The sequence below is a fragment of the Pholis gunnellus genome (genome assembly GCF_910591455.1).
Source record: "Pholis gunnellus genome assembly, chromosome: 24".
NCBI classification, from domain to species: Eukaryota; Metazoa; Chordata; class Actinopteri; order Perciformes; family Pholidae; genus Pholis; species Pholis gunnellus.
Genome location: NC_136551.1, coordinates 8,235,317 through 8,260,258, shown reverse-complemented (window position 1 = coordinate 8,260,258; position 24,942 = coordinate 8,235,317). Strand labels below are relative to the sequence as shown.

Genomic DNA, 24,942 nt, shown 5'->3' with positions numbered 1-24,942 from the left:
CGCACGTAGTAGCGTTATGATCCTGTCCCTTTCTGGTCCTCTCCTTACCTGAACCGGAATGAGGATCCTCTGGTGAAGAGGATGGGTTTGGGTTTGGCCTTGGGCTCCTCGAAGAGCCTGAAGAAGGCGTGATACTCGACACAGATCTTCCAGAAGACCTTACAGCAATCCCTGCTGGCCATGGCAAACTCCAGCGTGTCGTGGTGGGCAGTCTGCTGGAAGATGCAGACGTGAGTATGGATGGAGGGAAGAAAAGATGCAGGACGAGCAGGGAAAATAAGAGAGGAAAGGATAAAGGAGGTGTGTTATGGACTTACAGCGGGGTCCGCTCTCAGCTTGATTAGGAACCTTTTGCGTTTGAAGCTGAGCTTGCGAACCTTGGACCAGTTGAAGGCGTTAATTTTTGTGTATCCCTGAATAAAGAAGACATGATGAGGAGATGATGAGAACGAACTTCTTCTAAAAAAGGTACAATCATTTATTCTCCACATCCCGACTTAAACAGCAGTAGTGATAAAAAGGTAGCACACCACAAAAAAAGAGCTCTACAAAATATTATGCATGCCCATTTTCCAGAAAACATTTAAGGAATTTACAGCTTCCCCCTCCCTATGCAGCCTCGTTCCCGACTCGAGAACAACTCACCCTTCAGCGAAGCAATTACAGGTTAGAGGGAGAATGTTAGGTTTGATATTCATGGATTCACCTGAAAAACCAGCACGCCAATGTGCGCCACGGCCAGACTGAGTTTAGTACCCTCTCGGTCCTTAGCCGGGTGCAGACGAACACCGTACATCTCCAACCGCCGAGCGATTTCCAGCAGCTGGTAGTCCGACTCTGCAGGAGTCTGCCCGCTGTGGAGGAGAGTGATCGATCAAACCATTAATCACAACACCCATCAATCAGCAGCTCATCTTTCTCAGGCTCATGGAAGAAGTTTGTTTCTTCTTGTTCTGTTTTGCTTGCAGATAACGTTTCTCCACTGATGACCCTCACCAGATTTCTATCGCAGATTTATTGTGAGTGTAAAAACAACAAACACCACAGGATCAGATGGTAAGACCCTCTGCCACATGAGAAGTTTGTTTCCTCGCAAATCTGAAAATAGCTTCCTGTTTCCTGTATGAGCTGCTGAATTAGCCACTTCCTTCCTGCGTCGGCTAGGGTGGCTGAGGGAGGGAGGGAGGGAGGGAGGGAGGGAGGGGGAGGTGGGATCAGTAGCCCACAGCGTGACCGTAATCAACACATCAGTGGTTTCGTTTCCATTTCTGTGGTTAAGCAACAGTTTTAGGGGAATTTGCATCTCCAGAAAACAAGGAAATGCATTTGTCATATATTTGCAAACAGCGTTCCAAAGCACGGCTGTAATGTAAATGAGAAGGTGTGTTGGGTGAATGTGTGGGGGGCACAGAGAGAGCGCAATGTGGGATATGTTTGTAGATAGTCACCTCTGCGGGGGAGGGATTAAAAGGGTGTGTGTGTGTGTGTGTGTGTGTGTGTGTGTGTGTGTGTGTGTGTGTGTGTGTGTGTGTGTGTGTGTGTGTGTGTGTGCTGTGGCTAAACAGATAAACATCTCTGCAGGAGGGAGAGAGACTGGGCTGGGTGTAATTGTGTAATGGGTGTGTTTGTGAGTCCACATTTGAATAAACAGATAAACATCTCTGTGTGTGAAAGTATGTGTGTGTGTGTGTGTGTGTTTTGGTGACACCTTAAAGCCCAGGACACAAACTGATCCCAAGTCAGACTGTAGCTCGACTTGGAATTGTTGAAGATAGGATAATCTATTATAGATAAACAGTGCTGCTGAAGCAACTTTTTAAATAGTTCATTTTAGTTTTTCATGTAAAACCCATTTCAGACACAAGCGAATAATCAAAGCAGTGTATTTTGTCTGGAGGGGTTTTTATATTTAGAAGTAACACATAAAAAGCAATCCCAAGAAAGTATAATTGTATATTTCTTTTAGAGCTGAAGCAATAATCAAATCATGAAAAAATGCCAAAATATAAGCTAATTCCAGCTTCTCGGAAGTATTTGTTGGAGTAGATCATTGCAAAATTAACTTTTGGAATTTTTGCAGACAAAACAAGTGATTTAAAGAAGAGTCTCCTTGAGCTAAATTATTTACAGCATCTTCTGACATTCTACATACTTTACACAGTAAACTTTGAATATTTTATATAGAGATCCAGTTGCCCTCCTTTTATCTTCTATAAACTGCCCGTGTGAGGCTGCACATACAGTAAATGCATGTGTGGACACGCGTGTGATAACTCACACATGCTTGCGGTGGCAGTCGGTGATCTTGTCTCTGATGGCGTCCTGGTCGGGCAGGTACTTATTGTGGAGGAGATGCTGCCAGCTCTGGGTCTCATCAAAATCTCCTATTTCAGCTGATGGACGAGGAGGAAAGAAAGAGATTCGATTTTTATTTGGAGTGAAAACGAGGAGAGAAATGGGCCGAGTACATTTAATAAAGAGTGTTGAGGAGAAGAGGAAATTGCCAAGATAAAGACATCGACAATCTAAGCAAATACAAGAAAAGAAAATACACACACTGTTATTTCTCCTGTTCGTTTGTTATCCGTCCTAATCTATTCTACAGGAGATCACATGAAGTGTGCTGATGCGTGCGTCCTCCATCTGCCCCAACACCAGCGACGATAAACCCTCACCGTGTACGGTGCCACACACACACACACGCACACGCGCACACACCAGCCCTGGCGGTTACCACAGCAACCGAGTGATATTCTTTAGCATGCTGAGCAGCCGCCCAGCCGCTGTCTGCCAGACCGAACTGAATCCATAAATTCTACATCCTTCACATATGGTGCTGAATAAACAACAACGGTGAAGACAAGAGAGCAGCGGGGGCGAGGAAAACAAAGTGTTCATCAAATTCAAATATCTTAAACATAAACTGGCAACACACAAAGGAATACCTGCTGCTGAAATCCCCCCAAAGGGAATATCTGTCACGAGCTTGAGTATTTGGTGATTTATAGTCGGTCTTCCACATGCTTTCTCGTTACACTGGGTTCCCACAATGACACTAAATTCCTTTGTCAGAAGTGGAAAAATGAATTGCTGGCACAGGCGTTTCAGTGATAAAGGTTTTTAGTGTTACATGCGTGTGTTGCACTTACACTGAATGATGTGGGAGACCATGAGAGCAGCGCTGGTGTCGTTGCAGATGAGATGACCGCAGGCCAGGTCGCGTTTGATCTGCAGGGCGAACAGATACCTGCAGACAGAGACAGAGAATAAAAGATACAACACAGACGGAGGGAGAACGACAGAAGGCAAGGAGGTAAAAAGAAGGTTATTAGGTTAATGCACACTTTATAAACTCAACTGTTCAAAGCAATTTCATTACCATCAGACTACTGGCATTTACATATCTATTTATACAACTTCAAACCAATCCCTAATTGAGTTTATGACCCTTTCTGTTAATCATTATACAGTCGGCTACTTGAAACATGATCTGGACCTCATTCACACACACACACACACGTTGTCAGGCCATGACGCTGCATTTCCATCAAGAAACAGCAGAGACAGCAATATAAAGAAGACTGTAGGGAAGTAAGACAGCTGACCTCAAAACCTACAATCAGCTGAAAGACAACACACACGCCATCTGCCATCATTTTGTACTAAGACCTTATATTTTCTAATGGATTTGTTACATAGAGTATTTCAGTAAAAAAGGACAAAATTCTTTACTTTTTGAACGCAGAGTTTGTTTGATTCTCCAGCTCTCTGCTTACTGTCCAAGGACACATAGTGGACTGTCTGCAAGAGGTGCACGTGTGCATCCATGTGTGTATACGAGCGTGTGATTAATGCTCCACGGCAGCCTTTTATGCGATATCCAAGTCAACCTTTTTATCACAGCCTGATTATCTCTCTAATAAAGTTAATGAGGCTTTGGCGAGTTTTGATATCTTTTTTATTTGAGTCTGGAGTCATTTTACTCTTGAAGAACGCCGCTGCAATTTAGAGTGAAATGCATCGTGTCAATTCACAGTGTGCTGTTTAACTTGATGTGTAAGCAACGAAACACAACGCAGCAGAAAAAATACAATGATTGACACCTCTGATTGGCCAAGAGTGCCATTTATCAATATCAGCCTGATATGTCTTCAAAGAAATCGTTCTTCCATCTGCGGGTTTACATATCTGGTCCGTCTGTGCCCACATTAACCATCAAAGGAAACGCTGACAACAGCTAAATGCTGCGAGAGCCAAACAAAGGAAGAAAAAAAAGGCTGTGTGCCCACTTCCTGTTTAACGCTGGAGTCATGAGATCAGTGGAATAAACCGGCCAGCGGAGAGGCCGAACAACGGCAATGGAGAATATGTAAAGCATTCTGTACTGGTGATGATGTTCTCTTGTGAAATGAACGTAATTATCCTCAACCTTTCAGTCTTGGTTGACCAATATATTGAAGCAATATAGAAATAAATAATTCTAGGCATTCTAAATGGTATTAAAAGGTCTAAAAGGAGTGTTAGATTTAACTTGGTGAAACCTGCAGAAGGCAATTTTAATCTATATAGAGAGGTAATTACAGACTGTAAACACACTGAAAAGCTATCGCTAAAGAAAGACTGAATAGTATTAAAAAGAGGGGTTGATTAAAGCTCTATTAAATCTCAAGAGGCACTGTGCTTGCTTCCTGCTTGGCTCTGGTCTCAAGTAAACCCAGCTGGGAGCTTAGAGCGAACCAGAGCATCATGGGAAAATGTGTCCGGTCAAATGGTTTTGTACTGAAGTCCTGAATGCGCTCAGACGAGCACAGAATGAGCAGACGGACTCTGTCAGACTAAACAAAACAGAGAGGCAGACAAGATGGGGGCTGATAAGTTACTCCTTTTGAACAAGAACTTGAAAAGGAGGAAATATGTGGAACATTTGTTCTATATAATCAAATCTTTGTACGCTAACGTACGCTGACTTTTTACAGTAAAACAGCTGGTTTTCTGAAGCTATGGATCAAAAGTGGTCAGAGTATTCATCTCCTTTTAACTGGTTTGGAACAACAAATGTGTTCTTGAGCCTGGTTCCCACAAAGGAAGAAAAAGACCTCGTTTGATGTCATGGCATGTGAATATGGACGCGTTATAAAGGGTAAGGGGCTGGCTATAGAAAGTACAAAACAAGATGCAAACATAGTGTAACAAGGCCTCTGCTTTATGTTCAGACACAGCTGTGAAACTCCTCCTTTAAATCTGAGAGGTTCGTCCTCAGGTAGGTGTGGTTTCTGTGCTCCAGAAGACCTACCGAGTCAGCTCCTCCAAGAGCTGTGTGTGGTCAGGAGGGAAGAACTTCACCACAAAACGAAGGATGGTGTTTTTAGGGCCTGAAGGAGAGGACAGAAGGGAGCGGGTTACATATTCTGATATGATCGTGAAAAATCATTATTGACATTTGCTTATCTTACTCACGTCTGATCTGTTTCAGTGTCGGCTTCAGCAGGTCCAGCCACACCTATGGAGGACAGAACTTGACTTTAATCACAATACATCGAACCACAGCATCTAGAAATAAGTAGCTGTGACTGTAAACGCCAATGAGTTTTGATACTAAAACCATGGTATAAAAATAACTATGATATAAACGTGTCAAATCCTCCCAACAGAACAAATTCAGGCATTTCTTAATGATTATATAATTTGGTTGTAATTATAGGGACTACAGGACTTGTTCCATCTAAATACGACATAATATAAAGCCAGCAGTCTATTGTTGTTGCAAACTGTTGAAATGCTGCTTGTAATGGCATTTGATATGTGGTGGAGTATGTTTGGATGTGGGTTACTTATTACGTCTATAAAATTCACACTAGCTAACGTGCACAAGATAACAAACGCTGGAGTTATCTACTTGATCTTTAGCTTCATGTATTTGCATGTGGGCCTGTAAATCCTGTGTTTGTGTGCTGACAATGTTGTCCCTATATTTCCTCAGCATTACATCATTTCTTCCATCGATCCACGTCAGAGCGACTGTTTTTCGTGCCTGAGGCACTAAAATGCACAGCGAGACTCCAGTGTTTGAGTACACTGGGGTGTTTGTGTGTGCATATTGAGAAATAAACAGGCCCGACTGTTCTCCTCCAGCTAACTTTCCCTCTATCAGGAACTTTTTCACGCACCACTGCAGACTCTAGCAGCAGACGATAGCATCTGCAAACACTCCTGTGTGCACATTATTAAAACCAGCTGCTCCTCCATGAGTCCAGGTTAAAACCACATAGATGGAGATGAAAGGAAGATATGCAAAACAGGAAGTGTCAGGAGTCTCCATGCGTGCCTGTGTGATTAGAGTTAAAGTTAACTTGAGAGCAACCTTGCTTCCAGCATCCTGAATATGCTGCAAAAACATTAAGGATGCTAAATGTAGATCTGCGTGAGCCGTGTGGTTTTTAAACCACACGGCAAACACGAGAAAGCTTCTGTTGAAAGTTCCCCTTTAGGTCGTAGATGCAGGGAAATGTAACACAGAAATTATTTATTGTGTGAATTTTATAGTAAAAGTAGGCTTTCTAGCAGCGAAATACTGCACTAAAAGGATTCAAAATGGATTAAATGTTTATTGTGCTTTTATGCTCAGAAAATATCTTGTACCACATGTCAAAAATAACTCAAAAACAGTCTCTCACCGTCATCTTGCGATGGTCCTGGTACTCCAGTCCAAAATAGTCTCCCTCTGCCAGATTGAGATGGACACAAACCAGGTCAAACAGCACTTTGCCGGGGGAACGTTGCTGCAAGAGGAGGCACAGAGGAGGTGGGATTAGAATAAAAAGATAAAAGGGGGACACTGGAGGACGGGAGAGGTGAGAGGTGAGAAGAGGAAAGGAAAGTAATGCAAATGCCAAAATGTCACACAGCATCTCATCAGGGGAGCGGTGATAATGGAATTGAGATCAGGAGTCTTTTCCAAAAGGTCATCTGTAACTGATTTAAGTCTCCACGTGTGTCACTTTCAAATAGGACTTATTCTAAAAAAGAAGCTGGCGGGGAAGGTGAGAGACGCTGGAACAAACCCTGGACACCATTTTCCCTAACAAGCCTCTCCCCTCTTCACGAGCCCCTGACCTTTGACCTCGATGTGAGGTCCAGGCTTCAGGTCTGTGTCTAATGAATAGCTGGAGGCTGAGGCTCAGCTGGGAGTGTTCAGTGTTCCCCGTCTAATGATGCAGCTACACCTGACGCTGGCAAAGCAGTGATTCGTTAGCGTGTATGTACCGTGGTTTTGTCTGGACTCGCTCATTACAAGCAGCAAATAAAACTCTTCTTCAAGATTTGGGATTTTCCAAAATAGAAACAGACGTGGAACTAAACCCTAAATTAGCCCAGGATAATTTTCTCTGAGGCAGCTTGAGTTACCACCCTGAAGAGTTACAGCGTACTATTATACATGCAGTCAGTCTGAGGAGGCTCCAGTCAAGAGAAGGTGTATTATAAGACTGCAAACATTCAAGATTGAATTAGATACTCTTTATTCAAATTTTACATTTCTACAGATTGGCCCATCTTTCCTCTTTCAATGTCCTGAAAACAGAACCTTGTATTTGAGGAAACTGTGAAGACAAATAGCAGGACAGACTACGTGATTTAAAATGCGGAAAACATTACAATTCAAATGCGCTGGAAAGGAGGCAGAGAAGAAGAATGAGGAGCAGAGGAATCAGAACAGTGAAGGCCGGGGTGTTAGCCAAGTCTGTCACCATCTGGCTACCGTGTGTGTGTGTGTGTGTGTGTGTGTGTCCGTCCATCTGTTTCTGTGTGGTTAGCCTTTCTGTAGAGACACACCCACACACACACACACACACACACACACACACACACACACACACACACGCTACACGGGCCTCGAGAAGCAACACTGCTAGCTGATCACAACACGTCAAGTTATTCTGCTGTCAGATAGCGGAGATACAAAATGACTGAAATCAGGTGTGCATGTCACGACGGAGAGACAGATGCCACGGTCACGAGCAAAGCTCAGGGATCCCTGGAGTTTGGACTGCATCCAGATGGAGTGGTAATCTTGGTTTAAAGGAGGTTAAGAGGAGAGAGGAGAGGAAGTGGGAGAACAGGTTGGACGAGAATCCCAGAGCTTGATTCTCTGCATTTATTGTGTAAAAAACAACTTCTTTTTTGGATTAAACCATACTTTCAGTTAACTATGCACACTTTAAAATTAGCTTGAATGGAAACTCCTGTATGAACTTCAACAACACAGAGTTTAGTTTTCAGCAAAACAACGTCGGCTTCGTCATGTGACCCAAGAGGAGGAAGAGATTTAGACTTTAGAGACTGAGGAGGAGACGGAATTTAGGACAAACTAAACTTTGCACTTTTTTGTATACAAAGCAGGATCCTGCACAGAAGAAGACTAGCGACAGAGAAGCCAGAGCCAGAAAGGGAAAGCGTTTGGAAACCTGGGTGCAGCAGGTCACGTCAAACAAGATGAACTTCATCAGTTTGTTCCGGGCGAAAGCAATTTCCTTCAAATTCAGCAAACCCTCCTCCGATAACTAGAGTAAGGCCGGTGTGTGTGCACGCATCGGGGAGCTATCCCATATCACGTTCCAGTAATGCAAGGCGGTGGAATGCAGAGGGGAATGTCATTGAGGGGAATGGTGGTGAAATCCTGAGATATCAATACCAGTTAGAATAACACAGGCGTCACGAACACACCATGTGTCTAAAACCTGACAGCATGGAGTCCGAAGCAGACCTGACGCTAAACCCTGTTATTCATGTATTTCTGTCATAACAACAAGCTGGCAGGAGAAAGACCTCAACGGAACCTCAGGCGCTGTAATGAAAAGGTGAGAGCAGAAGTGCTGGAAAGTGAGGAAAGCTGGATCCCAAACTGTCTTCAACCCAATAGGCGTGCTCAGATTCAGCTCTAAAAACAACATGGTAGCCGGCCAAGTTCCCTGAATCTGGTCAGCCGAGTGATGAGAGACGAAGGCTTCAGTGGAGAAAATGAAACTTTATAAAACACAAGCCACATTTAAGGAGAGAAGTGGGATGATGTGAAACAACGGTCACCTTTCACTTACAGGTAGAGCTTCCTGTTATGTGAGATAATACCTGCAAGCTTCCGCCCAGACCGCTCAGTTCCTAATCCAGACTAAGAGCCCGCTCTTAAACGTGACCGCTGCTCCGGATCTAAAAGGTCACGGAGGTGGATGTCATTTCTCTCTTCTGTGGGAAAGTCATGTTGGACGAGTCAGAGCTCCTCTCTGCTTTATTTATGACGTTTCTAGAATCTCACATTGAAAGAACAGTATGAAGTATTAAAATGTCACACGCAATTAACGTCTAAATGTTTAAAAAGCTGCTCAGATGCGCTCTCCTGACTTTAGGGGGAAGCCATCTTTATTCATGAAACTGGAGCTGCACTAAAGCACTTCTCCTTGCTTAGCATACAATCCAAAGTCTCAAACTAAATCCCTGACAGTGCGTGATTGCGATAGGTCGTTTGGGTTTGTTTGTTTGTTCAGGCTGTAAACCTTTCAGAAATATGAAAGTGAGCCAATGCTGCTTACCAAATTAAAGTGGCACTTTGAATGGAACAGCCTGTCTCATGATTTTGGCAACAGCTTCAGCAGAGGAAATGGACACATGGCCGAGGTCAAACGCGATATATATATATATATATATATATATATATATATATATATATATATATATATATATATATAGGTTTTGTTCATAATAAAACAGCAGAATAAGAATAGGCTCGGCGTTGCACTTACTGGGGAACAAATAAGGAGAGAGAGAATTTCATAGTTTGAGAGTTTTACGGTCTAAAAATAACTGCCGTGTCGAACTGAGGGCCTTTCAGTTGGAGTCACAATCGCTCCATTCAGTAACTCATCAGCGAGCCTTTCTCAGCACACAAACACGTTTCCATCACATCCTGGAGCCTGATATTTGTCTCATAGCCGAAGAGGAATGACCCTCTGCAAACCCAGACATATTGAGCACTTGCTCCGGAGCACACAGTGACACATTCACTGGCATGTGTGCTCGCATGCAGACGCACAATTAAAGAGTCTGAAAAAGCTGTTGAAGTCAGATTTTCCTGCTGCAACTCGGGACTGTAAAAGCCGCCTGCAAAGGCCAAGGCCGTGTCCTTAAAAAGGCAGGGTCCGGTTTCACACAGCTGTCCTGTTGGGCCTCACACCAACATGGCTCTTGTCTTTAAAGATAATTAGAGGGCTCGCAGGTCTAGAAGTGAGCCTTAACAACCAACGGGCCATCGGTGGATTCTGGCAGCCGTCATCCAAGCTGGGAAAATAGATCCAGACATGAGAAAACACACCAGCACGTCTGTTTGCGGTGCATATTTTCAGAGCGTCTTCAATTCAGCGACTTCAGTTCACGTTTGTGACACAGCTAATGAGGAACACACAACACATTTTGACTGATGGGGCAAGTGAGAGTCACAGAGGCTCTCTGCAGCTGCGGCGACTACTTCCTCTCTCTGTTTACCTTCCATAAAGTGACTCAGGCCCTTTTTCTAGACTCAAATTATAGAGATGCCCCTGAAACAAAATGTATGTTAGGGGGGCTGTGTGCCACAAACGAGTATGAAAATACCCATTACAGTCAGCTGGCACCTTGACTGTGGTAGCACCCACGCAGCCAGTGTTCCTGGATTGTGTTACTGACAATAAACAAGGTTGGAAAAGAAGCCCAAATCAATGGTGAGCGTGTCGGTTTGATCTTTCTGATGGACTCACTCGCTGCCTTGTCTGGTGTCCAGACTCCACTTAACCCGGGGCTCTTTGCCTATCGGGGGACACTTGCCAGTAAGATGTCAACATGCCCGTCGACTCATCAGACTGTCTCTCTGCCAAACCCACCCTGAAGAAATCATCCGCCTGCAAAAACACCCAGCAGATTCAGCACACACCCTCCCTCTCATCTTACTTTCTAATCCAGGACCTCTCTCCTTGCTGCCTGGCTAAACTGGGATGTTGTATATCAAAGTAATTGTTCTCCCCATTCTCCTACCCAGTCGCCTTTAGCCCCTCGAGGCCTATAGCGAAGAAAACCTTCATATATTTCACTTCACTTTCTCCATTTAGTCTTTATTCGCTCCTATTCTCACCGTTTCTCTGTGGCCTTTGTGTTACAGATGAATAGCTAATGAAAACGCATCAATTACAGTAAGAGGCCTCTATCTAGCTTTCTCCAAAGCAGGTTAGTAGTTAGTAAAACAGTCACACCAGCAGTCTGTGTGTCCTCAACCTAAAGCACAATCTGGATCTGCTATTCTCTCCAAACGCATCCGTTTCCCATTTAAAAGTCGACATACTTTACCGATTCATTGTTGCGTTTGTCTTCCACTATTTTCCTTCACACTCCCGTTCTTCAGATCCAGTCTTGCCCTAAAAACTACGGCCAAGTCAAATATTCTCACCATCTGCCGCGGTGTGCTGAGGGGTTTACAGAGAGCCCCGCGGCGTCACTGGTGCAAATGACCGATGAAATCGCCCCCCCCCCCCAAGAAGATGAGCACACATGGCAGTCGTAGCGTTCGTACTTTGGCTTATGATAGATTTGGTCGACGTGGTCCACTGCAAGACTTACAAACTTTAAAAAAAGGAAATGTCTTGCGTGTCCAGGCTTATCTAGCTTTCCGGAAATTAAAATCACGTTGTCTTACTGCCCCTGCAGATTTGTGATTTTCACAACAAGGCGTGCATGAAATAAAAGAACGTGACTTGAGGCAAACTGGCGTGAAGTGAGGGGATGTTTGAAAGGTAGTTCTCTGAAGTCCTGCTCCCAGACTTATGTCAACATGGATAGAAACCAGATGGCTGGGACTGATGATAAGAACTCTCCACAGGGGAAGAGGAGAAAAAAAACACCTCAAGGCTGTTCAGTTTCTTGCTTCAGTCCCCTGCTATGCATTCCAGCAGGGATCTTTGTCAGGCAGATGAAAGAAGAATACGCTGTTATTGCTTTGAGATATTACTTTCAAATTGTACCATTACTGGTTGCTTTTATTGACTCGCAATTTAGCAGCAATGGCCCAAAAATGTAACTTTCTAGCTTCAAAATAGCTTTCATAACGTCAAGGTTGTGTGACAAAGAGACGAGGAGAGAGAAGAGAGAGACATGGGAAGACTGCAAAATGAAAGAGATAGTTACACCCTGCTGAGCCAGGGAATCACCTGAACCTTAACTCCACTGCGTCTGGCTGTGACTGTGCGTACTAAGCAGTAATTTGAGCCGTAAATCTCTACAGTTTCTCTTTATTCTCATGGTCAACCTCATCGTGAATCTCTGAAGGTTTTCTCACCAGAGCGCAGGCCGCGTCCTGCTGCTAAACCGCAGGTCGACGGGCCGAAAAATCAACAGAGACGACACGGCTGGAGTTACAGCAACATGCAGTACGACCGACAGATGCCATTCTTAGGAAGTTGAAATCCTTTTCAAAAGGCTCTTATTGTGTCTTTCTAGTTCATCCGTTAGTATGCATGGTACGATTTTCTCCTTTTCAAAGACAGTTTCCTTGAGGAGTGGTTCCCCAAGGCTGAAAATAATGAGTCTCTGCAACGTTTAATAGTCTAGACGCATGGGCAATCTTCTAAAAGGACCAAAGTAGTCTATAAAATCTGGTTTAGTAGTGTCGTGTTAAAGTCCTTGTCAGACTGCTAGTTCTTCAGCTTTAGAATTGATGGTGCGGCTTTATTTGATGCGGAGAAGACAAATCACAAAGACCCCCCGCTGGTGATCACCATCCCCACTGTGTTGGAGTTTTCCTTAAAGCCTGTTGGCATCGGGGTGAATTCTGAGGTATTTAGTAAAGGAACAGGTCTTTATGGCCAACATTTAGTGTGCTTTTTATGCAAAACACTTGCGGTCGACAGTCACCATTGGTATGAGGAGAAAGAATAGTTCAACTTCCCCTCAAGGAAAAAAAGAGTCAAACATACCAGTGAACAGCAGGACAGCTGGGAGAGGCTTCCTCCCTCCTCGACTGTCCACCAATCACATCCTCTCGCTCAGATTAGGTTAAACGGCTTAACCCACTGGCAAGACGTCAGAGCCAGCTCCTCCACACTACCAGAAGGGAGATGCTATGGGTTCCCTCACACACACACACACACAGATGGACACACACATCTGCCTAACTGGACTGTTGAATAAACAGCATGTTGGCAAAATACCTCCTAGCATTGTCAGCAGCGACAGCAAGGCACTGTGGGAAATCAAACTGGCAGCACCCCTGATGGGGGAAGATGAGGATGCCTACAGGCTGCAATGAAGACAACAGTGTGTGTGAGTGTGTGTGTGTGTGTGTTCACAGCCCACTTGAGGCAGACAATTAAACCGAGCGGCAGATGGGAACTCATGCGCGATGTTGTACCATTAAAAAAAGCAATTGGTGTCTGGTGTAGGATGGTGGTGGGTGCGTCTGTACTACGCCTCGCGCTATAATGAGTTCTGCAAATCTCGGAACAGCGCTGCTTTGTTTCCTAAAAGCCACTGGAGCTCCATCGAGACACGGGATGATTTTACTCTACAGTAGGAGCACACTTGTCGCTGAACACAACCCCTCCGACTGGTTCAGCTTTGAGTGCCAACGTGCCAAAGATCTATTAACATTAGTGATGGAAGCCCACCCCCTGTGGTGCATGCATGTTATACACACCGGACATTCTGAGATTATCTTTACAATGAGAACACTTGAGCAGAGGTTTTCAAACAAGAGAGAAGGGAGGCAGAGGTACTGCGTGAGGTGGGATGTGACACTTTAAAACACTACCAATAGCAGCAATTATGGCAATAATGTGAAGACACAGACATGGTATACACATCTTTAGATTCAGTGCGACCTTCACTTTCCAGGGTTATTATTATATCTGACGTCCTTCATTAATATACCTCCATAAATCGGCTTTGAGATCATAGAAAAAAGACGCTACTCATAACTCCAGAACTTGCCTGAGAATCATCACGGTTTTAGGTGAACAGATATAGGCTCAGGTTGTAGCCCACAGTATGACTGAATCCAAAACGGCATTATATTTGCTGTTATTGTCCCCCCAATGCATCATGGGATTTGTAGTTTGAGCCTGATCATTCCCCAAATAGAAGTCGTGGATGTGTCGTCCTGAGAGCTTTGGGTTCCTCACCCCGTTTAACCTCTCAGCAGAGAACCAGCCATTAACAGGAAGTCACAGCCGCTTCAGGCATGTGTTTTTGTTTGTGCACGTGTTGCAGAAACGGATTATTTACGAGCCAAGAAAAGGGTGTGGAAACACAATTGAATAATCAACTAGGCCTGCGGTAAACACATGCGTGTGTGTGTGTGTGGTTATGGAGATACCCGGATGATTTACAAGGAAGGAATAGCGCTTTAATAACGCCAGAGACAAATATCTTTAGTGTAATTAAAACTGGCTATCTCAGCGACATCAAAGCGTGTCAATCAAACATATTACCATAAACACCAATTTCACAATCTCTGCAGCATCTCCACTTCAAATGAAATGTTCCCAACAGCTCACGCAATCCATTTGAGGGGAAGATAAAAAACAACGATCACATAAATCATCCCCGTTTAGGGCAGTAAAGGGACAGTCCGCTCAAAGGTCTGCAGTGATTTATGATGGGAATGATGAGACCTGAGCAAGACCGAATGGCTTTACAGAGAGAGGCATGGAGTCGGAGAGAAAGAGGGTTAATGAGAGTAAGAGGGGAAAAAAACTAAACTTCTTTTCCTCCCAAACATCACATTGCCGGCTACATTCCTCTGCTAGTTTCAGAGAAACAAACGGCTGGAGGCTCGGGGACACAGCAGGGGAGACGCCATTCAATTCCACTGAGGCTTCTGGAAAACATCCAAAAACGCAGACGAGGAGGGAGCGAGGAAGGAGCTGAAGAAACACTTCACCTATTGAAAGAGAAGCCAGTGCAGCATGCTCGCAACACACGCACACACGCACACACACTCAACAACAACAACCAGAGACTTCGGGGTGATTTGTGACAGAGATGGAGGGAGGCCTTGGAAAGGTTTAATAAGGAGCCATGGTTAACACGCATCAAGGGGGAGAAATCTCATTTAGGATACTGAAGCTGACACTTGGGGCTTAAGCTGCTTTATAAACTGTTAGCATGCCCACTTATGCGTGTCTTTCCTCATCAAAAAGGACTGGTTCCCATCGCCCATCGTACTCTGCCGTCCAAACTGCAGTTGGACTGCAATGCAAGCCAAAAGCAAACCGTAAATATGAAATACATAATAATAATATATCATCAGGTGCAGATTTAGTGCCACACGTACAGCTGGAAAGAGGAGCCAAAAAAAAACGACACATACAGACCTGTCCAGCTCACTGCCTCGCTCCATTAAATTAAGTTCTAGTTTTTAGTTTTAAGAGAGCCTCTTAGTGCGCTGGGAATTATCTGATTAGGAAAAACAGGAGCGCTGCCTGAAGCTAAGCTACTTGTCCAACGCGTATCCCCACGTGCAGCTACTCTTTCCAAACTCCGCCAGGTTCATTTCTTCAAATAGGAGCTCCAAGTGACTGCTGGCTACCATCCAGGGTGTCAACCTCGAGGTATTGCCACGCCAAACCGGATTAACGGTTTTGATGACAAGGAAGCATGTTAGGAATCAAAGTAAAGGAAATGATGAGTATCCCACCTGTGAGAGCTATCAGTGATCTCGACAGCTACTGCTCTAAACCCACATGTAATCCACAAAAAACACGTATTTGGTGCTGTGTTGTTGTTTTTTTGTGTGTAGCACAGTGAAACAGAGGCGATTACCCCAAATGGGGCCCAGCTCTTCCACTGTTGGCTTGACTAGCCTCCTCACTGGGGACCTCATTCACTGCAATTACAAAACAAAAAAAAGGAAAAATAAGGATCCCATCTGCTGCCAAGCAGAGCGGACAGTGTTTGCTCACTCACTGGCTGCCGGCGTACAGCAAAAGGGCTTCTGTGGGAGACGGATGTGTGGCTGTATGTCTTTCTCTCCCACTGCTGCAGTCTCCCCTCTTTCTCCGACACAGCGAGCGGAACAGCACGTCTCCTATCCCTCAGCGGGGCCCCTCTTCATTTGTTTCCCACCCCCATCCTGCTCTCTTTTCAGGGACAATCTCTCAGTAATTGTTTCTCCATCAGCGGTGGTCTTCCACTCGCTAAGTACCAATGCCTCCGCCTCGTTCCTCGGTAGCTCGGAGGCAGCTCCGTCTGTGGCCCTGTCTTTGAACTCAGCACGTCTAAATGTTTCCACGTGGCTCCACGTGCGCACACACACACACCGTAACAAGGAAAATGCACGCTTCTGCTGGAACAGTGCAACAGTAGTACGGCACCTACATGTCCATGTCTGACGCCAAGAGAGCGGTGAGTTGACTCACCGAAAATGCACTATTATCACCTCTTTCAACATGTTTTTCGATACCTCATGGGGAAACTTTCCAGGTCAAACTTTGGGGTCAGCTACAGATGGAAAAATAATGATTGGAAGTAGCTGAGAGAAAAGTCCACAGTCAGAAGTCCCTCTCTGAGGTCTCGGACCACAGGAATGAGACGGTGAAGGCCAACCATTACATAATACAGCTCGGATCCTCCGTGTGCATCCGAATGTCTCTCAAACGTGGGGCTGGGACGTCACGTAGGGACCCAGAAAATGTCAGAAATATGCAAAATATCTATATTTAATGGCTGCATGAATCATACATTGAATGATTCAAAACACACTACATTATTCAGTCATGTTCATTCCTCTTTCCCATCAATGAGGCATCCATGAAGGGGAGGATATTACATCAGCAAATCTCATCAAATATTTATTATAATTGGAGGGGAATTAACTGGCCTTAAGAGTCGGTGGATTTGCAGGGCAGGTCGTAGCACGCTCACATGCACTCACTGTATACATGGTCACACACACACACACACCGGCCTATAAACTCACATATCCATGCAACGCGGTTTAATGTGGCCCTTGTGAGCCCACATAAACAGCATCAATATTAGGTTTAGTATGACACGGTACTGGATTGAGTATGAGGCGGGGGGGGGGGGGGGGGGGGGGGGGGGGGGGGGGGGGGGGGGCAGGTCTCTGCGGACGGTGATGAACGAGGCCTGCCAAAGCTACTGTTAGTTCTCTGAGCGCTCAAAGAGAGCAGAGCGAGAGAGGATTATTTGGTAGAGAAGAAGCAAAAGGTTTGGAGATGGGATGGACGGATAGAGTGAGAGAGAGAGAGAAGAGAAGAAAAGAAGTGACTCTCAGAGATCACAAAGCCAGTGTTTGAGCCTCACCCTGAAATAACTTCATTTTATTATCCTAAAACATCACCTTGGCTCTACCCACACACCCTAACCACTTCAACTTATCTACCGGGACTCCTGCCAACGCTGGTAGTCATAAAGAAACACAATCATTATAGTTTAGCTTCAAGTTTCATCTCTTATCGCCTTGTAGTGGTCCGTCTCTCTCTTCTCTCTCCAGTGGAAATATCATGGGCAAATGCAAATCTAAAGAAAAAGGTGAAAACAACTGGATCTCTGCAGGTTTTAACATGCTTCAGGGCACAAGACTGCAGTAGAGGACACACAAACATCTCCACATTCAATTTGAGGATTGATTCTAGCCCACAAAAAAACTAGTTTGTTGCTCGAACCGGAGCTTGAAAATAACTTCCGCTGCTCTCGTTCGGAGCCAAATAACCAAAGTCTCAGCTGTGGAAGCAGATCAATAATATCAGTGATACCTCTGCTGTGGAGGAGGGATGAGACACAGTTAACCCACAAATGTGCAGAAAGCTCTTTCTTAAAGCATTTGGACAACATGATGGATAGACTCTGCCCTTACAATGACACACACACACACACACACACACACACACACACACACACAGTCCGATCAAGAGAAAGGAACATTAAATGAAAGAAATAAACAGAAATGTCATGTTTAAACAGCCTGCCGTTGTCTCTTTTTAACGTTGATGCTCGTTTCGTCTTTTAAAACACTTCTTAAAAAAAGGTGCAATTGACTCGCCATCTTCCCGTCTCAATCCCGTCTCATTTCCCAATGTAGCCGGCAGCACAAAGGCCCATCCATTTCAAATGTCAACCGCTCCACATCGGCGCTAAGGACCGTGTGTGTGTGTGTGTGCATAATGTGGCCGGGGACTTGTAGCTCATTTATCCGAGGCCTCGGGGGTCTGCTAGTCCATCAAATGATGTCGCCTATAAAGCGACTCCATCATCCTAATCCTCATAACCCTCCCCCCTGTGGTCCCGTATCGGTCCCCGTCTCTCTTTTAGTCACAGATGCATGCGAGGTCAAGAGCCACGCAGATAATAAAGCAGCAATCCAATCATGCAACAAAAACCACACCGTGATCTCATTGCATGTGAACGGGCACATCTCCCAAACGCATGCACACACACACACACACACACACAGAACCTCCGTCCAGCCTCTCCTGCTCTCAGACGGCCGGGTGTCAAAGCTTCCGAGGTCCTCTGAGAAAAGCGGTCGTCGTGTGGTTGGATGTGTTGGATGGTCTTGCAGGGATTAAGGTCAAGTAAGCATGCTGGACAAGGAGAACGTTAAGCAATCACTCACTACTGATTGATAGATAGGACCCCCCCGCTCCCTCAGTGTGAGACTTAGTGAACTACAGCTGCCATCACAGAGGACCACTAGAGAACGTATCATGTCTGTGGTACTAACCCCCTGACCCATTCATTTATTAAAGAAGTACATTTTTTTGTTGTGGACTATTTTCTCCCACGGATGAATACATGTTCCTCTAGTGAGTATTTACAGCAGCAGTATTAACTGACAACACGCTTCAGTGGCCACGTTCACCGTTCATTAATGAATGTGCTTTACTACGGCGCTCTATGGCACAGATGAATACCTTATATTAGGGTTTTGTTACAAAGACAGTGTGTAAAAAGAGGAGTTCATTATTCCCTTTGAGAAACAGGTGCAAGTTACAGTAAAGTGCAGTCACTTGTTCCTCTTCACTGAGTTTTATTTATCTTCTCCACCACACAAACCAAAATGGTTTCCTCTGGAAAATTCCCCTCAAATCGCTGGACGCTGCGGCCTCGCGATACACTGGAGGACGCTTCACGTGCGACATGTCTCTCTGACACACAGGTAAACACGGCAGCTTAAGCAGATTAAAACTCCATCGTCACATCAAATCTCAAAAGAACTCCAGAGTGGATCTGTGGCCGGCGCACGGCGACAGTCAAAGCGGTCACATTCAAATGTGCAGGAGAAGAATCCACAAAAAAGGCTCAGTGAATGGTTTCACTGATACTGAACTACACCAACACACACGAAGCCAACTGAAAGCAAATGAGTAACATGCTTCCTCCATTATTCACACAGCATGCACACACACACACACACACACACACACACACACACACACACACACACACACACACACACACACACACACACACACACACACACACACACACACACACACACACACACACACACACACTTCAATTATTCACCAGGTGAGAGTGAGCGAAGATGTTCTGCACTCACACACACACTCCTCTACCACGCTGCCATTGCACATAAATAATAAAGCCCCCAAATGTATGTATGTGTGTGTGTGTGTGTGTGTGTGTGTGTGTGTGTGTGTGTGTGTGTGTGTGTGTGTGTGTGTGTGTGTGTGTGTGTGTGTGTGTGTGTGTGTGTGCCAATGTTGTGTCATGTTTTATTTATCTTATGAGTACTCAAACAATGTACATTTTCTCAACGTTCGCTCAATGACAATAACTAGTAAAGAATATTAACCATCTAGTATCGAACGCTTCAGGGCGTGCTACACGCTAGAAGCTGTGGTTGTTTCACTCCATGAGAGGGAAAAGCTGCGATAGATTTAAACGGTATTCAGCCTCTGTGCCTCAAATAACAGAGGAGTCCAGATAACAGGATCTGCTTTTGATCTGATGGATCCCGTCATGGGAACCTGGCTGATAGAGTCCGTCCACATTCCCGACTGAAAGCCAGAGGACACATACAGCTGATTTTAAAAACACCAGAAATATCAGAAGGACGCAGACATTGTGAGGATGAACATCTGAGCCCTCAATGTCAAACCACCTGGATCCAAGACACTTTATTGAAGACACGTGTGGCACCAGAATGTTTTGATCTGTAATCGTTTTCAGCCGATACCACCATGTTGTGCTTTTCAGAGCCCTAAAATCAAACGTGCATCATCCCTTTGCTGCTACAGTCTTCAATAAAATTGAATAAAGTAGACTCAAATTCAAACATCGACCATGTGAAGCGCAAGTCAACAGTACAGCAGCACCACGGCATGCCATCAGTGTTAGTGTAAAGAAATGTGCCTGTTGATGATACAGAGCCCCGTGTTTAGGCTCTTTAAGATGCATTGCTCCTGTGCTGCAGCCCCCTGGCTGAGGTTTTGAGATAACCGGCTCAGCTAATGAGCTAGCCTTCCACTCTTACCTCCCAATCGAGTGCCTACTTTAGGGTGAGCTGCGGGCTTATCTCTGGATTCACACGTTAGGCTACACCTGCCGCACAAACACAATAGCAGGCTTTGTACCAGGAAAGAGACAGAGTACGTGAGTCAAGCTCAAAGAGACAATGCCTCCCTTATTTCACCGCATTAAGCAGCGAAAACATTATACGTCATTAATTTGGTCGCTTTCAATCCTCAGCTTCATTTTCCTTCTAACCCCGTATCCCTCCATCCGTCTCCACTCCTCTCTCTTCATTATTATTCCCAGTCCAGTTCACTCTTGTAGCAGCAACCAAACCATCTCAGGGTGCAGTATTAGTATGTTGTGGTCATGCTGCTGCAGTCAGCTGATGCGTCCTGCTCTCCTGCGGCCTGAGGCGTGACGTCTGACGACGTTCCACAGAGATAGGACACTTCATGTGTGTGTGTGTGTGTGTGTGGAGAACAACAAGCTCGGTGCTCTTACATCAATTTGAGAAGACATCAACTTAGGATTTTGAAAAATGCCAAATAAAAAACACACACACACACACACACACACACACACACACCCCTCACACAGACACCAGATCCCAGCCCTCTGTCAAACCATCCACAGACACATCCTGAGGCACTGACACACTAACAACCACATGCATTCTTGGCATTTCCACAAGAGCCAATTACGACGCCCCCGAACTTGCAGCTCTGGATGTTCTACAAGCCGGCTGAGACAGTGACTCAATCTTTCTTAATTACCATCACGAAAAAACTCCCCAAATTCTAAGCTGATAATTCGGCGGCTGGGTTTTTCTGACCGGCATGCAGTTCGCCGAGGAGGGCTCAAAAACCAAACTCTCCGTCAGCCTGCGGCAGACATTAATTCAGAAACTCAAGACGACTCTCACCCGGAGATGACATACCAGGAGCACCGCAGCACCGATGTCATTAAAGCTGCTGCCTGGGCAGCCTCTCAGAGGACCTCTTTCTCTAAACAGCATTAGGGAGCCAGGGAGCCGCCGTAGACAAGCGCATGCCTCCGACTCACTTAAATGAGGGAATGGGAAGCTACAGATAGAGGACTTCCTATAATAAAACATAACATGAGAGCATACATTTTTAGCATCAGCAGCCTTGGTGGGCATCAAATCAGCGCTCCGAAAAGCCCAGGCTGGGATACAGCGGGAGAGAAAAAGACAGAAATAGAGCAAAGGCTGCAGCCGTTTCTGGCTACGAGGCAGCTTCGCGGTCCGTAGGTGTGGTGTGCTCAGACAGGAAGCCGGTTTCTACTCCTACTTCCTGTGTACCTCCAGGAAGATAAGGCTCAAGGTAAATGGAGCATATCGAGCCATCCTCTTGCAACCACCAAGGGTAAGAATATCCCTGAAGCTTTGCCACATTCTCTTGAGTTTTCTTACACTTCTTTTTGGAGATTTGCTCAATGTGTGTGTGTGTGATGCGGGAGTTTGACAAACAGATAACAAAACCTCACACATTACTCACCGATATCTGGAAGACTTCCTGCGTGTCATCGAGCATCTGAACCCTGATGGACACTAGTCGCCCTGGAGGCTGGGAGGGAGGACGCAGGCCCGGCTCCAGAGTGGACACCCCAAAGCTGTCCGGGGCGCCCAGCCTCTGTCCGGCGGCAGACGGCTTGTCGGCTGGTTCCACCATGGCGGCAGACGCTGCGGTGAGGGGCTCTCGAGCTGCAGGCACCTCTGTTCACGTCTGGAGGAGACAGGAAAGAAGAGTTTCACTCAAAATCTGGGGGTGCAGTTTCTGTCTTTTTGTGTGCCTCAAGCCAGAAAAGCCAATAATCTGCTCACTCTGTGATTTTGGGCTCCTAAAATACATAGCAGGCAGTTTTGAGCCAAAAGAATCAGCCAGTTCCTCCAACATCCAAGCTTCTACATAAGGCCCTCATCTTAAATAGCTGGTAAGACATGTTCCATGTAAGGTATTCCTGTGCTTTTATAGGATTTGTCAAATTCCTTTTGTGGGTATTTGACCGACGAAAGAATACATGATGCTCCATGAACAGAACCTGAGAAAATGAAGGTAAAAAGTTGCTTCGAAAAGTTCCTTGAATGTGGAAAGAAATGAAACATTCACCTCTTATTTAAAAGGGAGTAAGAGGTTCTCATGTAGAAAACGTGGGAGGGAAACTTTGTGCTGAATCAGTCCAAGAAATGTGCAAAAAAAATAAATCTTGCCACGTTTATTCAGTCGAGATTAAATTGGCCTTGCACAATGTAAAACCACCAGACATTTAGTCAGTAGGGACTTCTTTTTCAGTCGGGGTGATGAAATGAGCGTATAAACCACAGCCCCACACAGGAATACAGCTGAACTTAAGAGTTTGGCCGATGCACAGAGACGCAGGCAGACATGCCTCACACCTTGCTAGACACACACTTCTCCCAGCTGCAGCACACGCAGGTGGGATCTCCTCCTAACCGAACACAGGGCTCTCTGTGAGACCAGTTCAGACATGAATCAAAGCTCCCCAAGTAGGGCAGATGAGATACGGTCTGAGAGCACACAAAGACGCTCAAACCCCCCCCACACACACACACACACTCTTCTTTCACACACAAACTTTGCAGTGCCCCCCCCCCCCCTACCTCCATCCCACACTTGATGAACCTCAACCTCAGACAATAAATATGCCCTCAGACGGTTGGTGACATCACAGCTGAGGAATGTTTGAGGAGACAGTCGGGGGGGCAAAGCAGGGATGAAGGATGGTACATGAAATCTCTCACATCCCTTGTTTTCTTTGCTTTCTCCGAGGTGAATTTGTCCTCAGTTTGGACATCAATACTTGTCAATAAACCCTTAAATCAATATGTCATTAGGGACCTATTGGGCATCCTGATGATTAACAGGTTAGATCTTTCTTTGAGTTCACGACATTTATAGGTCCACAGGAATGTCAACGCCTCCTCCAAACGTTCCTGAGAAACACAGCTTTCTTTCGCCCAAATCTGGAGGATAAAGCCGGTGGATAGTTCGCGGCCCACGTTTCTCTGTGAGGCGAAGACGGGAAGCACCGTGACGCTACGCTGAAGCCCCTCCGCAATTGGGGATTATTCAATTAATCAAATAAAGACAATAATCTGCAACTATTACGATAATCTTTTTGGATTTTAGACAAATAAAAAGCAAGCTTCAAGACGTAATTTGGGGCATTAGGAAATAGTCACTGGAATTGTGCATTTATAGCCCATTATCTTATCGATTAATTAAGAAAGTAAGCAGCAGATTAATTGATAATTGGGAGTTTTAGCCCTACAGCAGAGCCTTCAGTCTTCTTCAGGCCCGATAGTCGTAGTCCAGAGGAAGAGGCCCCGGAAACGGCCCACAGCCAGCAAATGCCTACAAGCTCCAGGGGAGCTGCTCTGTAGCTGACCTCTGACCTCAGTGGACTTCTCCTTCCACCTGAATCCATTACCACAGAGATTTACTGTGTGCAAAATGAACACAAAACATACGCAATAATCTGTATTTGCAAACCCCTTTTGTTCCTTCACGCCTCATCCAGCCTTTTATTCCAAACGTGGGAACAGAATCTCTCCAGAACTCAAAACCCAATCTTCCACTAATCCCTCCACCTGTGAAATACAAACGAGCGCCTCTCTTCACCTCGCTGACAAAAGCTGAAACTGGAAACCGGCCAAGGAAGTGACCCGACAATAAAAAAGGGACCCGACGTTCAAGTTACTCATTACACCTGTGGGAAAACTCCTTTGTTCTTGTGTGCTACTTCCCCACCGACGCTCTGCCCGGCTCGTTGTTTACTAGCCGTTCAGTATCGGAGAGAGTCCTGCTCCACAAGAAGAAGAAGTTTAGCCTCAAAGGAACCCTTCACTCAACGCCGTGTCGCCATTCAAGCCGGCTTTATAGCTCGACCCAATCATTCTCTAACAAGCAGGTGCCAATTACCCTGACAGACATCAGGACGTATACAGTTGGTCTTCGGTCTCTCAGCACCAACTCATCAACGAGGAGCCTGTGGGGCTCAACAGGGTTAATTCAACGAAAGGGAACACAAAACAGCAACTAAAGCAAAGTACAGTGTCAATAAAGAGCTCACCTCGGGGCGTGCAACGGCACCCAAACACAGCAAAAAGAGTTTCCCCTGGTGAACAAAACCATAAGAGTTGACTGGATCGATTCAAGACCTTGAGGGTTGCAAACTGTTCATTGATCTCCTATTTTGGATCAATTTCACAGCTCAAGAGTGGAAGCAGAAGTTTTCCTCGTCTCCTCAGTCGGGGCTGGGGATTATACATGAGGTTTAGTTGGGAGGAATACAGAGCGAGCCGGTCACACAGGCACAAAGGAAGCCACTGTGGGAGCTTCCAGCAGCGGGGCTTTAAACACTCGGAGGGACCGAGGCCCCTCAAGCAGC

At 45.5% G+C, this 24,942-nt stretch overlaps 1 protein-coding gene across 1 annotated transcript in view; it reads right to left on the bottom strand.

The window, feature by feature from the left end:
- LOC306715190 (FERM, ARHGEF and pleckstrin domain-containing protein 1-like) overlaps positions 1–24,942 on the bottom strand; it is a 42,009-nt gene that overhangs the window by 15,220 nt on the left and 1,847 nt on the right. Inside the window, exons 2-10 of the mRNA XM_079185473.1 lie at positions 22,029–22,256; positions 6,675–6,779; positions 5,458–5,500; positions 5,294–5,372; positions 3,150–3,247; positions 2,279–2,393; positions 707–854; positions 318–413; positions 49–215 (exon numbers count right to left, since the gene is read on the bottom strand). Coding sequence (XP_079041599.1) covers positions 49–215; positions 318–413; positions 707–854; positions 2,279–2,393; positions 3,150–3,247; positions 5,294–5,372; positions 5,458–5,500; positions 6,675–6,779; positions 22,029–22,202 — 1,025 coding nt within the window. The 5' untranslated portion in view covers positions 22,203–22,256. The remainder of the gene's footprint in view (positions 1–48; positions 216–317; positions 414–706; positions 855–2,278; positions 2,394–3,149; positions 3,248–5,293; positions 5,373–5,457; positions 5,501–6,674; positions 6,780–22,028; positions 22,257–24,942) is intronic.